Source organism: Aquarana catesbeiana, linkage group LG04 (genome assembly GCF_042186555.1).
Source record: "Aquarana catesbeiana isolate 2022-GZ linkage group LG04, ASM4218655v1, whole genome shotgun sequence".
Taxonomy (NCBI): domain Eukaryota; kingdom Metazoa; phylum Chordata; class Amphibia; order Anura; family Ranidae; genus Aquarana; species Aquarana catesbeiana.
Window position 1 is genome coordinate 313441560 of NC_133327.1, and position 20069 is coordinate 313461628.

The 20069-nt window shown below is 45.7% G+C and overlaps 1 protein-coding gene across 6 annotated transcripts in view; it reads left to right on the forward strand.

Annotated features, from left to right (window-relative positions):
- The first annotated feature begins 16235 nt into the window (after window positions 1-16235).
- SENP6 (SUMO specific peptidase 6) overlaps window positions 16236-20069 on the forward strand; it is a 172576-nt gene continuing 168742 nt past the window's right edge. For 3 of the 6 annotated variants that reach the window (XM_073626821.1, XM_073626822.1, XM_073626823.1), the window contains exon 1: window positions 16236-16477. In XM_073626821.1, the coding sequence (XP_073482922.1) occupies window positions 16444-16477 (34 nt within the window). In that variant the 5' untranslated portion in view covers window positions 16236-16443. The remainder of the gene's footprint in view (window positions 16478-20069) is intronic. The other 3 variants (XM_073626824.1, XM_073626825.1, XM_073626827.1) reach the window with 1 other exon arrangement.

The following is a 20069-nucleotide window of genomic DNA, read 5'->3' on the forward strand; positions in this document are numbered from 1 at the left end:
CCACTGTCATACCCTCCACACTCCTCTCCTGTACATACCGTCCACTGTCATACCCTCCACACTTCTCTCCTGTACATACCGTCCACTGTCATACCCTCCACACTTCTCTCCTGTACATACCGTCCACTGTCATACCCTCCACACTCCTCTCCTGTACATACCGTCCACTGTCATACCCTCCACATTCCTCTCCTGTACATACTGCCCACTGTCATACCCTCCACATTCCTCTCCTGTACATACTGCCCACTGTCATACCCTCCACATTCCTCTCCTGTACATACCGTCCACTGTCATACCCTCCACACTCCTCTCCTGTACATACTGTCAACTGTCATACCCACCACACTCCTCTCCTGTACATACTGTCCTCTGTCATACCCTCCACACTCCTCTCCTGTACATACTGTCCACTGTCATACTCTCCACATCCCTCTTCTGTATATACTGTCTACTGTCATACCCTCCACACTCCTCTCCTGTACATACTGTCCACTGTCATACCCTCTACACTCCTCTCCTGTACATACTACCCGCTGTCATACCCTCCACACTCCTCTCCTGGACATACTGTCCACTGTCATACCTTCCACACTCCTCTCCTGTACATACTGTCCATTGTCATACCCTCCACACCCCTCTCCTGTACATACCGCTCACTGTCATACCCTCCACACCCCTCTCCTGTACATACTGTCCACTGTCATACCCTCCATACTCCTCTCCTGTACATACTGTCCACTGTCATACCCTCCACACCCCTCTCCTGTACATACTGCTCACTGTCATACCCTCCACACTCCTCTCCTGTACATACTGTCCACTGTCATACCCTCCACACCCCTCTCCTGTACATACCGCTCACTGTCATACCCTCCACACCCCTCTCCTGTACATACTGTCCACTGTCATACCCTCCATACTCCTCTCCTGTACATACTGTCCACTGTCATACCCTCCACATTCCTCTCCTGTACATACTGCCCACTGTCATACCCTCCACATTCCTCTCCTGTACATACTGCCCACTGTCATACCCTCCACATTCCTCTCCTGTACATACCGTCCACTGTCATACCCTCCACACTCCTCTCCTGTACATACTGTCAACTGTCATACCCTCCACACTCCTCTCCTGTACATACTGTCCTCTGTCATACCCTCCACACTCCTCTCCTGTACATACTGTCCACTGTCATACTCTCCACATTCCTCTCCTGTACATACTGCCCACTGTCATACCCTCCACATTCCTCTCCTGTACATACCGTCCACTGTCATACCCTCCACACTCCTCTCCTGTACATACCATCCACTGTCATACCCTCCACACTTCTCTCCTGTACATACCGTCCACTGTCATACCCTCCACACTTCTCTCCTGTACATACCGTCCACTGTCATACCCTCCACACTCCTCTCCTGTACATACCGTCCACTGTCATACCCTCCACATTCCTCTCCTGTACATACTGCCCACTGTCATACCCTCCACATTCCTCTCCTGTACATACTGCCCACTGTCATACCCTCCACATTCCTCTCCTGTACATACTGTCCTCTGTCATACCCTCCACACTCCTCTCCTGTACATACCATCCACTGTCATACCCTCCACACTTCTCTCCTGTACATACCGTCCACTGTCATACCCTCCACACTTCTCTCCTGTACATACCGTCCACTGTCATACCCTCCACACTCCTCTCCTGTACATACTGTCCTCTGTCATACCCTCCACACTCCTCTCCTGTACATACTGTCCTCTGTCATACCCTCCACACTCCTCTCCTGTACATACTGTCCACTGTCATACTCTCCACATCCCTCTTCTGTATATACTGTCTACTGTCATACCCTCCACACTCCTCTCCTGTACATACTGTCCACTGTCATACCCTCTACACTCCTCTCCTGTACATACTACCCGCTGTCATACCCTCCACACTCCTCTCCTGGACATACTGTCCACTGTCATACCTTCCACACTCCTCTCCTGTACATACTGTCCATTGTCATACCCTCCACACCCCTCTCCTGTACATACCGCTCACTGTCATACCCTCCACACCCCTCTCCTGTACATACTGTCCACTGTCATACCCTCCATACTCCTCTCCTGTACATACTGTCCACTGTCATACCCTCCACACCCCTCTCCTGTACATACTGCTCACTGTCATACCCTCCACACTCCTCTCCTGTACATACTGTCCACTGTCATACCCTCCACACCCCTCTCCTGTACATACCGCTCACTGTCATACCCTCCACACCCCTCTCCTGTACATACTGTCCACTGTCATACCCTCCATACTCCTCTCCTGTACATACTGTCCACTGTCATACCCTCCACACCCCTCTCCTGTACATACTACCCACTGTCATACCCTCCACACCCCTCTCCTGTACATACTGCTCACTGTCATACCCTCCACACCCCTCTCCTGTACATACCGCTCACTGCCATACCCTCCACACCCCTCTCCTGTACATACTGTCCACTGTCATACCCTCCATACTCCTCTCCTGTACATACTGTCCACTGTCATACCCTCCACACCCCTCTCCTGTACATACTGTCCACTGTCATACCCTCCACACTCCTCTCCTGTACATACTGTCCACTGTCATACCCTCCACACCCCTCTCCTGTACATACTGCTCACTCTCATACCCTCCACACCCCTCTCCTGTACATACTGCTCACTGTCATACCCTCCACACCCCTCTCCTGTACATACCGCTCACTGTCATACCCTCCACACTCCTCTCCTGTATACATATTGCCCACTGTCATAACCCCCTACACTCTTCTCCTGTACATACTACCCACTGTCATACACTCTTCTTCTCCTGCATACACGTGTGTTTGAACTTCGGGGTGCACACCCTAATGTAATAGGCTGCGCACACCCACCTATGGCCTGTCACTCAGCCACAGACAGAAAACAGAGCAGCCCGAGTGGCCAAATCAAGTACAGTCACAGCGGCCGCTCGGGCTGCTCTTTCCTCTGTCTTCGGCTGAGTGACAAGCGGATGTGATGACATCCTCGCCAGGAAATGCGAGGTGGAGGACAGTAACAAAGTCCCGCCTCCTAGAAAGATGGAACACTGATTCAATGATACACTAAATTAGTGTGACGTGTATCATAGGAGGCGGGAGTTTGTAACAGTTGCCAGCCGCCAGGATATTCAAAGGGAATCCCTTTCAGAGCTCTGTGTGATCAGCGTCACCACCCTAAAATTAGTTTTTGCAGGTTGGGATGTCTGATTATGTGTAGGAGAGAAGTGCGGAGTGTATGGAGGTGGGTATTATGTGTAGAAGAGGAGTAGGGAGTGCATACATTACTAATATCTATGCAATGAGTGCTATTCCCTATATTTAACACTGGTATCTGTACACTGATATCAGTGTTAAATATAGGTAATAGCACTCAGTGTATAGAGATTAGTGTTATGTATAGGTTATAACACCTAGTGCATGAGCAGTCACTGTTACACAAAGCCTGTTATAGAATAATGCACACACTAAGCTGCTGGTGATCACTGGCCTGCACACAAGGCAGACTGCTGCTTTGTACACTCTGCCACTTCCGGCTCTCTTCTTCGCACAGACTTGCTGTTCCCCACAGCGGAGATGTGGACTGTGGCCCTGTCCCTCCACTGAACACAGAGGGGGACAGTAGGCGGTGTGTGTCTGTATTTAGAACCCCTCAGAAGGAGAAGTAACAGGAACGGTTGCCCTCATTCGCATGGCTTTGCCATCCCTCTCATCCCAGCCAGCACAAGTCCTTCCTCCTCTCCCAGGGCCACTGCATCAACCACAGACAGGAACCTCTCATGGGGCCCCTCACTGACCACTGAATGCTCAGTCCACCCCTGGGTGCTGTATGCACTTAGTGACAGGCGCAGCCAGGGACATCTTTAATATTGATTGGACCCTAGACATACAATTTATTGGGACCCCCATGCAATTTTGCCCCCGATCGTTACACCATACCCCGTACACCACACTGTCCCCATTATTAAACAGTCCCCCCTCCCCCCATACTACCCCCATCATTACACAGGACCCCCTCCTCCATACTACGCCCCATTATTACACAGGATCCCTCCCCATACTAACCCCAATTATTACACAGGACCCCTCCCCCATACTAACCCCATCATTAAATAAACACAGGGATTATTGTTGAGGGTGGAGAGGCGGGGAGGGGAGTTATTGTTTAGCGTGGGGAGGGGAGTTATTGTTTAGGGTGGAGAGGTGGGGAGGGGGGTGATTGCTTAGGATTGAGAGGCGGGGAGGGGGTTATTGTTTAGGGTGGAGAGGTGGGGGGGTGTTTAGGGCGGAGAGGTGGGGAGAGGGCTTATTGTTTATGGTGGAGAGGTGGGGAGGGGGTTATTGTTTAGGGTGGAGAGGCGGGGAGGGTTATTATTGTTTATGGTGGAGAGGTAGGAAGGGGGGATATTGTTCAGGGTAGAGAGGGTGTTATTGTTTAGGGTGGAGAAGCGGAGAGGGGTGTTATTGTTTAGGGTGGAGAGGTGGGGAGGGGGTTTATTGTTTAGGGTGGAGAGGTGGGGAGGGGGTTATTGTTCAGGATAGAGAGGTGGGGAGGGTGTTATTGTTTAGGGTGGAGAGGTAGGAAGGAGGTTGTTTAGGGTGGAGAGGTTGGGGAGGGTGTTATTGTTTGGGATGGAGAGGTGGGGGAGGGGGTTATTGTTTAGGGTGGAGAGGTGGGGGAGGGGGTTATCGTTTAGGATGGAGAGATGGGGAGGGGGTTATTGTTTAAGGTGGATAGGTGGGGAGGGGGTTAGTGTTTAGGGTGGAGAGGAGGGGAGGGGGGTTATTGTTTAGGGTGGAGAGGTGGGGATGGTGTTATTGTTTAGGGTGGAGAAGCGGGGAGGGGTGTTATTGTTTAGCGTGGATAGGTGGGGAAGTGGGGTTATTGTTTAGAGTGGAGAGGAGGGGGGGTGTTATTGTTTCGGGTGGAGAGGGGGGAGGGGGGTTATTGTTTCGGATGGAGAGGTGGGGGAGGGGGGTTATTGTTTAGGGTGGAGAGGTGGGAAAGAGGGGTTATTGTTTAGAGTGGAGAGGAGGGGGGGTGTTATTGTTTCGGGTGGAGAGGGGGGAGGGGGTTATTGTTTCGGGTGGAGAGGGGGGAGGGGGGTTACTGTTTTGGGTGGAGAGGTGGGGGAGGGGGGTTATTGTTTAGGGTGGAGAGATGGGGAAGGGGTTAATGTTTAGGTGGATAGGTGGGGAAGTGGTTATTGTTTAGGGTGGATAGGTGGGGAAGGGGTTATTGTTTAGGGTGGAGAGGTGGGGAGGGGGGTTATTGTTTAGGGTGGAGATGTGGGGAGGGGGGGTTATTGTTTAGGGTGGAGAGGTGGGGAGGGGGGTTATTGTTTAGGGTGGAGAGGTTGGGAGGGGTTTTTTGTTTAGGGTGGGGAGGTGGGGGAGGGGGGTTATCATTTAGAGTGGAGAGGTGGGGAGGGGTGTTATTGTTTTGGGTGGAGGAGGGTTACTGTTTAGGGTGGAGAGGGAGTTACTGTTTAGGGTGGAGAGGGGGGGTTACTGTTTAGGGTGGAGAGGGGGGGAGTGGGGTTATTGTTTAGGGTGGATACGTGGGAAAGGGTTTATTGTTTAGGGTGGATACGTGGGAAAGGGGTTATTGTTTAGGGTGGAGAGGTGGGAAAGGGGGTTATTGTTTAGGGTGGAGGAGTGGGGAGGGGGTTATTGTTTAGGGTGGAGAGAGTGTTATATTTTTTTACACAAACTTGTTTCTTTTCCTCTCTGCAAGGAAAGAGAGAGATACAATGAATCTCTCCCCACCATTCACAGAGGGAGAAACACAGGGGCGGGCTTCACAGTGACTGATTACTGTGGTAGCCAATCAGAGGCTATCACAGTGATCAGGTGACCCAGAATTTTATCAGGATAAAATCCAAACCCATAAAAACAACTAAAACAAATAAAATGGATGAACGCTGAACTCACATCATATGCCGCCACCTGTTACAATGTTGTAGAGGTCTGACGTTCATGCTGTAGGTCCCTACCTTTTGCAATTCACACTAATGTGCATCTTCAGGACTGTGGAAAATTTAGCATCTAATTTGGAAATCAAGGTCCCAGAGTCTGGAGAAAGAGTGGAGATGCACAGAATCCAAGCTGCATGAGGTCCATGATGTTGCATGAGTCAGTAATGATTTGGAGAGCCATGTCATCTGCTGGTGTTGGTCCACTGTGTTTTATTAAGGCCAAGTCAAGTCCGCGCAGCCTTCTAGCAGGATATTCTAGAGCACTTCATGCTTCCCTGTGCGGACCAGCATTATGGAGATGCTGATTTCATTTTCCAGCACGACTTGGCACCCGCCCACACAGCCAAAAGTACCAATACCTGGTTTAATGATCATGGTATCACTGTGCTTGAATGGGCAGCAAACTCGTCTGACCGCTATCAAAGCAACCTGGGCTTCCATAACACCTCAGCAATGCCACAGGCTGATCGGCTCTATGCCACGCTGCATTGATGCAGTAATTCCTAAAAGTAAATGGAGTCCTGACCAAGTATTGAGTGCATACTATACTGTACATGGACATACTTTTCAGTAAGCCAACATTTCTGTATTATAGATCCTTCTTATAATTGGTCTTATATCATTTTCTAATTATCCTGAGAAACTGAATTTTGGGTTTTCACTAGCTCTAAGCAATAATTATCAAAATTATTCAAATATATCACTTTGTGTGTAACACATCTATATAAAATATATAGAATATATAGAATATATTGGCTGACCCGATGGGGATACCCTTAACAGTGATCTGACATCCAGGAGGCATCTGCCATTGCCTTTGGAGGATTATATAGTTGTGCCTTCACCTTATAAGCCCATCCCTCCCCTAAACACTGGTGAACCTGCCTATGCTAGCTAACAAGGCTCGATATAGGCCACAGGCCATCGTTAATGGACTCGTTTGGAGTAATTTATATTTGATGCACTCGTTTGATGCCACTGGATGAAATACTTGAATTCCCATTGTGATGTTACTTTCCAGATGGGACATTTGAGACAAGTCTAATACTGGAATCTTCAGTACCTCTGTCTGTTTTAGAGGTGATTTCTTTTCCTCCCCTCCATTGTGAGGACATATTACTGCCGTAATATTCTTATCCATTTGGCAGGAAAGAAGCGACCGTGGTTCTGCATCTTTGTCTGTATGTAGTGTCCCCCCTATCGGTCTCAGGGTTTACCAGCACCTACCCAAAAAAGTCCTGAGGAAGCTATTTTCAGCGAAACGCATTGACATGATGACATGAAGGAGTTTATGGACTATACTAAGTGACCTCTTTACACAATGTGTAAATGTTAAAATGTCATTTTAAAACTTTGTATAATAAAGATTTTTTTACTTTGTCAAACTGCTGCCTCGTGTTATGCCAGTAAAGTCCGCTATATTTTTTTTTTGACTCATTCAATCCTCTTTTATAAAATATATGAGTTTCAGTTTTTGAATTGAATTACCAAAATAAATTAACTTTTTGATGATATTCTAATTTTATGAGATGCACCTGTATATACTGTAGCGTATATGCCGGTGAACGCATATGTACGTATATAGCGTATAGCATTAATGTGGTATACTTTTTATGACATATGTAACATAAGTTCTTTAGATAGTTTTATACAGTATACTGTAGGTTTATAGTATACCATTTTCTAATTTAAATGATTTTATATCATTTTTTTTTTTTTTATCATCTTGTGTCTTGGCCCTAATGCGATCAAATTCAGGTACTTACACTAGCTGCACTGAAAATAATAAGTTTCACTATTTACTAATGAATATACGGTATAGCTACACTCATGCCTTAAAAGGATATGGCAATTGTTAAAGTTGAAGAAAACCCTAATTATAACTATATTTTTTAAAATGTCCCCTCCTTCTACTTATCCTGCATAACCTGTATAAGAAGATCAGTGTATATGCCTATTTTACTTCCGCTCCTGTCCTGACATGTAATCCTGCAGTTATAGCGTCTACAAAATAGGGGATAGATTTATGACATTTTTTTTTTACTAGTAATAGTGGTGATCTGCAAATTTTAGCAGGACTGCGACATTGCGGTGGACAGATTGGACACTTTTGACACTTTTTTGGGAGCATTGAAATTTATACAGGGATCACTGCTATAAAAATGCACTGATTACTGTATAAATGCCACTGGTAGGGAAGGGGTTAACACTAGGGGGCGATCAAGGGGTTAAATGTGTTCCCTAGGGAGGGTTTCTAACTGTGGGGGGATGGTACTGACTAGGGGAGGAGACATATCACTGTTGGCAATTACTACAAACAGCAGATATGTCTCTTCTCTCCTGTCAGAACGAGGATTTGTGTGTTTACATACACAAATCCCCGTTCTGGCTCTCGTACCCGCGATTGTGGGTGGCTGATGGTGGTCGTGCCCGCCTGACATGCGCACCGGGTCCCCCGCCGTGCAGCGGGCATTCGCCTGCTATGGCTCTTAAAGGAGCCGACGTATGGGTACGGCGATTCACGGGATGGAGCCACGTTGCTGCCAAATATCTATACGAGCTGGTTGGCAAGTGGTTAATTATATTGTAAACTCTAACGAGCAGGGCCCTCTGATTCCTAATGTATGAAATTGTATTATAATTGTACTGTCTGTCCTTATGCTGTAAAGCGCTGGGTAAACTTTTGGAATTATATAGATCCTGTATTAAAATATTAATAATGCTCCCATAGCATTTATGATGTGTTTATGATGTGTTTTCATTGTGTTTATTAAGCACTGAGAAAGCTTCAAGAATGCTTGATAAATGCCCATGAAAGTGTTGCTTTTCTAGTGGGAAGTGCTTAACTGTTTGCCAACTGTATAACATACATATACGACGGCAAGACGGCTCCTCTGTGCCAGATCATGTACTAGGTATGTGATCCAGCACTTCCGGGTAGGGGGCGGCGGCCCGGCTGTGCTGTGAATAAATACAGCAGATGCCAATTGGCAGGTGGTGGCCAGTGGATGACTGTCGGCACCCGGTGATCATCGGTAATTTGTACAGGACAAAGCCCAGCCTATGTAAACAAGGCAGAGCCCTGTCCTGTCAGCAGGTAATCAATGGATTTTCTTTCCCCGCAAAGCATTACTTAGTAAAAGCACCACACACACAGTTCACCAAAACACAGACTAGACACTTATTTAACCCTTTAATCACCTTAGGCGTTTGACCCATGCCCAGCCAGTGTCATTAATACAGTGACAGTGGATAGTTTTAGCACTGATCACTCTATTAGTGTCATTGGTTCCCAGTGCCAGTTAGTGTCTGAATGTCTGCCGCAATATCACAGTCCTAAAATAAGTCGCTGATCCCCGCCATTACTAGTAATAAATAAATAAATAAAAATGTCAGTATATATCCCATAGTTTGTAGACAATATAACTTTTGCGCAAACCAATCAATATATGTTTATTGGGATTTTTTACCAAAAATATGTAGCAGAATACATATTAGCCTAAATTTATGGAGAAATTTGATATTTTATAGTAGAAAGTAAAAAATATTGCTTTTTTTTTTCAAAATTGTCTGTCTTTTTTTGCTTATAGCGCATTTGGGTACAGCGTTCCACGACCGCGCAGTTGTCCGTTAGGCCACTTTCACACATGGACTGTCCATTTCAACAGTTCAGACACATTTTTTCAAAGAAAAAAACTTATGAAGTTTACATCAGTTCTTCATCAGTATCTCATCAGTTGTTTCTTACTACCAACGCAAAAACAGATGCATAAACGGACCGTTTGTCTGTTTACATCCACTTTTTGTCCATTCCGTTATTTTAATGGAACAAAAATAGGGCTTTGATCTGTTCCAAAAAATGGATGTTGACAGATGTGGATTTGATGTAAATGCATGATCATCCATTTATATCCGCTTTTCTATAGAGATGCATTGATGTCTGTTTTTTCAGCCGTCAATGGATTAATAAAAAACGTATAAACGTTCTGCATGTGTGAAAGGGGCCCTAAAGTAACGCAGTGCCATATCGCAAAAAATGGTCTGGTCATGAAGAGGGGTAAATCTTCTGGAGGTCAACTGGGAGGAATAAGAGGAAGTAATGTAGTGGAAATGGTCTACTTGGAAGTGGGGTTAGGTTGTGGTTTGATAGCAGACATTTTGTGAATCCTCTACAGTATAGATTCATATACTTTGATCTCTTTGACACTTGGCTTGGTCCAGCTCAACTTTGCTGACGTAAAAAGCTTTGCCACTGGCAATAATGCTCAATGCCTCTGCTCCTACCTACTGCCAGTATTGATGGCTGGCTTGATGCTTCTGCCCACACACAGAAGCAAATGGTGTTACCACATGGCTGTTCTGTACAACCAAAAAGTGGCTGGAGCTTCTCTGTCCTAGTTCTTTATTATTTCCCAGTGCATTCTGGGATACTGGAGCCTCCACTGTCTCTCCTCCAATGCCTAGCTAACTTTTTATAAATAAAAACAAAAAATAAATAAATGACTGCATCGCAACCATATATTTAGTGCACAAACATGCGTCAGTGTGACAGTCTTTTTGCTTCTTACTCCATCTGAATTGTGATGTTTACAGTCTCTGCAATCAAACTCAATAAAATTGTGAGTAAAAAAAAAAATATCTAAAAATCAAAATAATAATAAAACATAAGTCCGGTGCTCCCCTTTAACCAGTTACCAACCGGCCCATAGCCAAATGACGGCTGCAGGGCGGTTGGATAACTCTGGGAGGGCGTACAGTGAAATCCCCAAATCCTGCTTTTGTGCGCCCCCTGGGGCACGCACCTGAGAACATCCGTGACCGCTGGGTCCAGAGGACCCGGTGCATCACGGTAAACGATGGAGCGATCACGTCATGTCATGACGCCGGTTCCTTCCTCCCCTCTCTGTACTGATCGGTACAGAGGGGGAGAGATCAGATGGCGGCAGCGCTGTGGGCTGGATGTGTAGTGCCCACAGTGCTGCTCTGTGAAAATTGCAGTCACATCCATGGATCCATCCATCTATGCTCAGCAATACCCTGTAATACTCTGCAATACCCTGCACTGCTCTGCAATGCCCTGCAATACCCTGCAATACTCTGCAATACCCTGAAATACTCTGAAATACCCCGCAATACTCTGCAATACACCGCAATACTCTGCAATACTCTGCAATACCCCGCAATACTCTGCAATACTCTGCAATACCCCGCAATACTCTGCAATACCCTGCAATACCCCACAATACCCTGCAATATTCTGCAATACCCCGCAATACTTTGCAATACTCTGAAATACCCTGCAATACTCCGCATTACCCCGCAATACTCTGCAATACTCTGCAATACCCTGCAATACCCCGCAATACTCCGCAATACCCTGCAATACCCTGCAATACTCTGCAATATTCTGCAATACCCCGCAATACTCTGCAATACCCCGCAATACTCTGCAATACCCTGCAATACTCTGCAATACCCCGCAATACCCTGCAATACCCCGCAATACCCTGCAATACCCCGCAATAATCTGCAATATCCTGCAATACTCTGCCATACCCAGCCATACTCTGCCATACCCAGCCATACTCTGCAAAACCCAGCCATACTCTGCAATACTCGGTGATACCCAGCCATACTCTGCCATACCCAGCCATACGCAGCCATACCCAGCCATGCTCGGCCATACCCAGCCATGCTCGGCCATGCTCAGCCATACTCAGCTGTACTCGGGCTCTGTATGTGGCCAGGCTGTGGAAGTCTCACACATGTGGTATCGCCCTACTCAGGAGGAGTAGGAGAATCTATTTTGGGGTGTCATTTTTGGTATGTACATGCTATGTGTTAGAAATATTGTATAAGTGGACAACTTTGTGTTAAAAAAAAAAAAAGCGTTTTAACCACTTCCTGCCTGCCGGCCGTCATGTGCTGGGATATCTGAATGATGCCTGCAGCTACAGGCATCATTCAGATATCAGCTTTTTCAGCTGGCGATTCCCTACACCATAAGAATGATCATAGTGGCTGTTCCACTGCTTGATCGTTCTTACGGGAGGCGAGAGGGGACGTCCCCCCCTCCTGCCGCCCTCAGGTGCTTCTACCGACTCAACGCTAGGATCGAAGCCAGGATCGTTTTTTTTTTTTGTTATTTCAGGCTTCCCAGCCTAGAGGTGAGTTGTGGGGTCTTATTGACCCCATATCTCACTGTAAAGAGGACCTGTCATGCCATATTCCTATTACAAGGGATGTTTACATTCCTTGTAATAGGAATAAAAGTGATCAAAAAATTATTTTTTTGGAAAAAAGCATCAAACTAAAATAAATAAAGTAAAATGAACAATTGAAAAAAAAAAAAAAAATTCCCAGTGTCCCCGTGTGCTCGCATGCAGAAGCGAACGCATATGTAAGTCCCGCCCACATATAAAAATGGTGTTCAAACCACACATGTGAGGTATCGCTGGGATCGGTAGAGCGAGAGCAATAATTTTGGCCCTAGACCTCCTCTGTAACTCAAAACATGTAACCAGTAAAAAATTTTAAAGAGTCGCCTATGGGGATTTTTAAGTAGCGAAGTTTGGCGCCATTCCACGAGCGTGTGCAAGGGTGACATGTTAGGTATCAATTTACTCGACATAACTTCATCTTTAACATTATGCAAAAATATTGGGCTAACTTTACTGTTATGGTTTTTTTTTTAAAGCAAAAAAATGTTTTTTTTCTAAAAAAACGCGTTCCAAAAATTGCTGCGCAAATACCGTGCAAGATAAAAAGTTGCAACAACCGTCATTGTATTCTCTAGGGTCTTTGCTAAAAAAAACACATATATATATATATATATATATATATATATATATATATATATATATTATTTTGGGGTTCTATGTAATTTTCTAGCAAATAAATGATGATTTTTACATGTAGGAGAGAAATGTCAGAATTGGCCTGGGTGCTCCAGATTGCCTGAAGGTGCTCCATGCATGTTGGTCCTCTGTATGTGGCCACGCTGTGTAAAAGTCTCACACATCTGGTATCGCCATACTCGGGAGCAATAGCAGAATGTGTTTTGGGGTGTAATCTGTGGTATGCATATGCTGTGTGTGAGAAATAACCTGCTAATATGACAATTTTGTGAAAAAATAGAAAATAAAAAAAAAATCTTGATTTTGCAAAGAATTGTGGGAAAAAATGACAACTTCAAAAAACTCATCATGCATCTTTCTAAATACCTTGGAATGTCTTCTTTCCAAAAAGGGGTCATTTGGGGGGGGGGGGTATTTGTACTTTTCTGGCATGTTAGGGTCTCAAGAAATTAACTAGGCCATCAGTAATTCAGGTGTGACCAATTTTCAGATATTGGCACCATAGTTTTTGGACTCTATAACTTTCACAAAGACCAAATAATATACACCAATTTGGGTTATTTTTACCAACGATATGTAGCGGTATAAATTTTGGCCAAAATATATGAAGAAAAATTACTAATTTGCAAATTTTTATAACAGAAACAAAGAAAAATGCATTTTTTTACAGAATTTTCGGTCTTTTTTCTTTTATAGCGCAAAAAATAAAGAACCCAGTGGTGATTAAATACCACCAAAAGAAAGCCCTATTTGTGTGAAAAAAAGGACAAAAATTTCATATAGGTACAGTGTTGCATGACTGAGTAATTGTCACTCAAAACGTGAGAGCACTGAAAGCTGAAAATTGGTCTGGTTATTAAGGGGGTTTAAGTGCCCAGTGATCAAGTGGTTAAGATCACCGTGATACTCTATTCATCTTTTCCTTGTATCCAGTGATCAGTACACCTTCACAAACCAGTTGAAAAACCTGCTCACCTTAGGCAAATTACAACATGCTCATCTTTATTAATCCTTGGATCTGCTCGCAGGGGTCTTCAAACTACGGCCCTCCAGTTGTTCAGGAACTACAAATCCCATCATGCCTTGTCATGGCTGTGAATGTCAGAGTTTTACAATGCCTCATGGGATGTGTAGTTCCACAACAGCTGGAGGGCCGTAGTTTGAAGATCCCTGGTAGGTGATCAGCCTTCTTCGCTCCTCCACAGACTCCAATTAATCTTCAACTTCCCATGTACTGGTATCTTCCCAATAAATCACATGAAACATAAAGGCAAATACATAGTGCTTCCCGTTTTAACTCTTTTATTAAAAGCCCCCAATAAAATCTCACTTACAGGAATAAAATTACAAACAAGCACTCCTGTTAATATCTCATTAGCCAGCTCTCCACTCTCTGCAGCGGCTTCTTCCTCCTATGGAGTGTGTGATTTTATTGGGGTCTTTTAAAAAGGGAGTTCAAATGGGAAGCACTATGTATTTGCCTTTCTGTTTCATGTGATTTATTGGGGAGATACCAGTACATGGGAAGTTGAAGATTAATTGGAGTCTGTGGAGGAGTGAAGAAGGCTGATAACCTGAGCTGATCCAAGGATTAATAGATGATTAATAAATTAGATGTAAACTCCATTCATGAAATCTGACCTGGGCACATACAGTATCTCATAAAAGTGAGTACACCCCTCACATTTTTGTAAATATTTTATTATATTCTTGTAAAAAAAAAAAAAATATTGTATTATATCTTTTCATGTGACACTGAAGAAATGACACTTTTCTACAATGTAAAGTAGTGAGTGTACAGCTTGTATAACAGTGTAAATTTGTTGCCCCCTCAAAATAACTCAACACACAGCCATTAATGTCTAAACCGCTGGCAACTAAAGTGGGTACACCCCTAAGTGAAAATGTCCAAATTGGGCCCAAAGTGTCAATATTTTGTGTGGCCACCATTATTTTCCAGCACTGCCTTAACCCTGCCTTGCCACTGGAGTCCTCTTCCACTCCTCCATGACGACATAATGGAGCTGGTGGATGTTAGAGACCTTGCGCTCCTCCACCTTCCATTTGAGGATGTCCCACAGATGCTCAATAGGGTTTAGGTCTGGAGACATGCTTGGCCAGTCCATCACCTTTACCCTCAGCTTCTTTAGCAAGGCAGTGGTCACCTTGGAGGTGTGTTTAGGGTCGTTATGTTGGAATACTGCCCTGCGGCCCAGTCTCCGAAGGGAGGGGATCATGCTCTGCTTCAGTATGTCACAGTACATGTTGGCATTCATGATTCCCTCAATGAACTGTAGCGCCCCAGTTCCGGCAGCACTCATGCAGCCCCAGACCGCTGCCCGCTGCCCATAGGAGCCCGCAACCTGGCCGCTGCCCGCAACCCGTCTATAGAAGCCTCAACCTGGCTGCTGCCCGCAACCCGCCCATAGGAGCCTCAACCTGGCCGCTGCCCGCAACCCGCCCATAGGAGCCTCAACCTGGCTGCTGCCTGCAACCCGCCCATAGGAGCCTGCAAACTGGCAGTTGTCAGCAACCCGCCCATAGGAGCCCACAACCCAGCTGCTACCCGCAACCCGCCCATAGGAGCCCGCAACCCAGCTGCTGCCCGCAACCTGCCCGTAGGAGCCCGCAACCCGGCCGCTGCCTGCAACCCGCCCATAGGAGACTGCAACCCGCCCATAGGAGCCCGCAACATGCCTGCAACCAATGGGGTAAGTGCCAGGGTAGGGGGGTGCAGCCGACCGACCAAACATGGGGGGTGTTTGCTATCCCCACAGAAAAAAAACAGCAACCGCCACCGACTTGCTGTAATTGTGCAAACTCGTGAAGCCGGGCAAGTCCAGTAATAGCTTAGCAAGTCATTTTCAAACTTGCAGCACAATTGCTTGCTATCTGGGTGTGTTCTGAACATACGGATTGTGGTGAGAATGAGCCATACTTTATTTATATATGTTTACAAATGTCATGTATGTCAGTGCCAGAGTGAATGAGGCCTTCCCCACTCTATCCACTAATAACATATAGGGCTTTCCCTAGAGATATGAAGTATGATACAAGTGTCTACCCATCTATGACTTGACATGTTATATTTCTCATCTATTATAGAAAATAGAAATGTCAGCACGAGAAGCGGGGCTCTATAGAATGTGTCAGATCTACAGCAAGCTAGGACAAAGCAGTCTATGTCTCTATGTACATGTAGTGACCCGGGGACGTCCAACACTAGAATGCTGATATAGAGGAAGTGAGAGGGCTGTAGATGAGATTGCAATGTAAGCCTCCGAAGCCCAGGTGGTGCTGTCTACATCGGAGCGCTCAGCCGTCAGTCCAGCCACCGCTGTAGACCAAGTAATCCCCCCCCATTCCCCCTCCTCCCGGCCTGTGTATGTGTGTCAGGCTCCTCCTATCACTCTAGCTGCGGCCTCCTGGATTTTCTCCCGGTTGAGGCCTGTGTGACATGTCCCCTTCTGACTGACTGTCTGCAGACTCCGGAGCCGCGCTCTTCGGGATTCTGCTTGTTGTCTGGCATGGAGTAAGAGGAAAGATGGCGGGAGGCGGGCAGAGCCACTTTCTGGATGGTGAGAGTGTTGTCTGTATACGGCTCTTCGTATTGTGTGCAGCTGTGCTGTGCTGAGTTCCCTCACAACGTACATCGGCGGGGGCACGGATTAGTCAGGCTCTGCACCATTCTCTAATGCACCATAATATGTGTCTGGGTGTTTTATATCACAGGCTCCTCTACTTCCAGTGATGCTGTGCTCCATGGTATTGCAGGCTGCAGAGCAATGCTTCCAGTGCATGCTCCAGATGTTTACATGCAATGGTTGGAGGTCCCCAGGCTGTGAGGACATGGGGCAGCTAATTGTGGGCTAGGGGTCCTCGAGTTCTGTCTGCCATCCATGAACAAATGGTTGCACAGGCCAGCAGTCCAGGGGATCTGTGTGCACGGTTTGGGGGATCTGTGTGCACGGTCCGGCGGGTCTGTGTGCACGGTCCGGCGGGTCTGTGTGCACGGTCCGGCGGGTCTGTGTGCACGGGCCAGCGGTCCGGGAGATCTGTGTGCACGGGCCAGCGGTCCGGGGTTATCTGTGTGCACGGGCCGGCGGTCCGCGGGATCTGTGTGCCTGACAGCACCTGTGCACTGCCAGTTTTCTGCCAAAATAGCTAACTCGTCAAAACCTCCAACTACGTCACTTCCGGTGACTCTCCAGCACCAGTTTTTTGATATGTTCCTACTGGCATGTGCACCCGACAGAATAACAGAAACCCCCGGCAGCTGCTGGAGAACTCGACAAGTTTTTCTCGGATCTGCCAATTGCCGCAGTGCACAAGGTACATCACTTAGCCAAGAGGGGGGAATTTGGGACTTTAAATGAGGCACGGGTTCAAATACATAAAAAAAAAAAAAAATGTATATGTATCCATTATGTTTATGCCATTGTGCATGTATACATATGAAAATACTTTTTTACTATTGTTACAAATAAAAAATGATTACTATATACGCCACCTCCACAAGTCAATTGCCTCATTTAAAGTCCCACATTCCCCTTTATGTACAAGGTACGTCACTAAGCTTTTTTTTTTTTTTGAAAACTCGTCAGTTCTCCTACAGCTGGCGGGGGTTTCTGCTATTCTATCGGGTGCACACGCGCATGGGCAGTAGAGCCAACTTGTCAAAATCTGCCGCTGGAGAGTCACCGGAAATGACGTAGTTGGAGATTTTGACGAGTTGGCTATTTTGTCAGAAAACTTGTGCACACAGATCCCCTGGACTGCTGGCCTGTGCAACCATTTGTTCATGGATGGCAGACAGAACTCGAGGACCCCTAGCCCACAATTAGCTGCCCCATGTCCTCACCGCCTGGGGACTCACGGCCATTGCATGTAAACATCTGGAGCAGTTACAGGCACTGGAAGCATTGCTATGCAGCCTGCAATAAACTAGAGCACAGCATCATTGGAAGTGGAGAAGCCTGTGATATAAAATACACAGACATATATATTATGGTGCATTAGAGAAAGGTGCAGAGCCTGATTTTGAAGAGTTGGCCATTTCGACAGAACACCGGGGGTGCATGGGCTCTGTCTGCCCAGGCCGGCAGGGCACAGACACTGACAGTGCAGGTTGGAACTCTACGAAATCTGTCTGCATGGCTCTGTGGTCCATGAGTTCATTCCGCATTCCACTGGTTCTGTCTGCATTGGCCAGCTGTCCACAGACTATACAAGAATGGCTCGTCAGTCTGCGGGTTCTGTCTGCATGGGCCAACATCTGTGAACAGTTGCTGGGGATGTGGGTGTTGGTAGGAAATTTGTCTAGGCAATATTTATTTATTTATTTATTTCAGGTACTTATATAGCGCCATCAATTTACGCAGCGCTTTACATATACATTGTACATTCACATCAGTCCCTACCCTCAAGGAGCTTACAATCTAAGGTCCCTAACTCACATTCATACATACTAGGGACAATTTAGACAGGATCCAATTAACCTACCCGCATGTCTTTGGAGTGTGGGAGGAAACCGGAGTACCCGGAGGAAACCCACGCAGGCACAGGGAGAACATGCAAACTCCAGGCAGGTAGTGTCGTGGTTGGGATTCGAACCAGCGACCCTTCTTACTGCTAGGCGAGAGTGCTACCACCACACCACTGTGCTTCCCCTTGCATCTGGAATCATCAATAATGAAGTTATCTGATCTGGAGGTTCATGGGCTCTGTCTACATAGGCCAATCATCTACGGGCTTAGGGAGCTGGCAGTGCAGAGGCTCTGGGGGCATGCACTGGAGATGAACAGGGTTTAGGTACGTAGATGTTGGTAGGAAAATTGTTTAGGCCATACCCTTAATCTTGAATCATCATTAATAAAGTTATTCATGATGCAGTTGTTATGCTGTCATGCTCTTACTGGAGGTAAACTGCAGTAACCATTAAACTGATTTAAATTCACAGGAGGTAGTTCCCAGCAATGTATAAATGAACAAAATCGAGTCGGACTGAAAGCTGCTTAGCCATTCACAGGGAGCTTTGTATTCTATGAATGAATAGCTTCCTTGGGTGGTTGGCTGAGACAGAAATCATGGTGTCATCCTCCCGCACCACTGCCTTAGCCAGGCAAAAGAAGCTTTGTATTCATTCATAAAATATAAAGCTGCCTGTGAATGGCTGAGCATCACTCATCCTGACTCGATTTTGTTCTGGGTGTGGATGGGAAGTTCCCATTCCACTGCCAGAACACAGCGCTGCATAGAGTATGTAGCAGAGGGTATATACAGTTTAAGAAGCACTCCCAACCACTGCATCTCTTAGTGAAGGTAATAGTTTGTACCAGATTGGTCCTTACAAACTACATTAACTACACTAAAAGCTGGAGATCCACTTTAGGCCTCTTGCACATTTATGTCTAAAAACGCAACATTTTTAGAATTCCATGCTTTTTTTTTTTTTTTTTTTTTTTTTTTTTTTTTACACAGATGTAAGTGCAGACGTTGTTTTCAATGTACCTGAACACATAGGGCGTAAACATGAACTGCATTTAGATCATTAAGAAAAAAAAAAACATATGCGTTGCCAGTCAGTATTTTATGCGTTCGTACATTGTTAATTTGAATAGATTAGAATTGCTTTCTGGGAGCTAGAATTTACTTTACTCATTTAGGTGCAAAATAAATGCAAGAAATTTCTGCCAGGAATACTGATGTTCAAACATCAGTATTGTGTGCAAAGTACCCTTAAGTTTTTAGGTTCTCATCTTCACGTTTCCCTGTGGCCAAGCGGAAAAAAAAAATTTCTGCACCTTTAAAAAAAAAATAAATAAATAAAAAAATGTGGCCACGGAGAAATCGCTTCATGCTTTGGCACCATGCATTTTAGCGTTCGGAAAACCGTATCCCGTATTTCAGTGTATAGGGTTGCCATTGAAGGTAATGGCACCCCCATGTGTCTGCTTAAAAGCAGCAAATTTTTGATGCAGCTGCAGAAATGCATGCGATTACATGCCTTCTGGCAATAATGTGAACCTGGCCTTAATCGCATGCCAGTTTCTGCAGAGAACTGTAAACAGAATTTAAGAAGTTGGTGTGAAAACAGGATTATTTCTGCATTGCTCTTTGTTTTTTACCTACTCTCTACTGGTTTATTGAAAGGTTAGGACAGTGAAACAA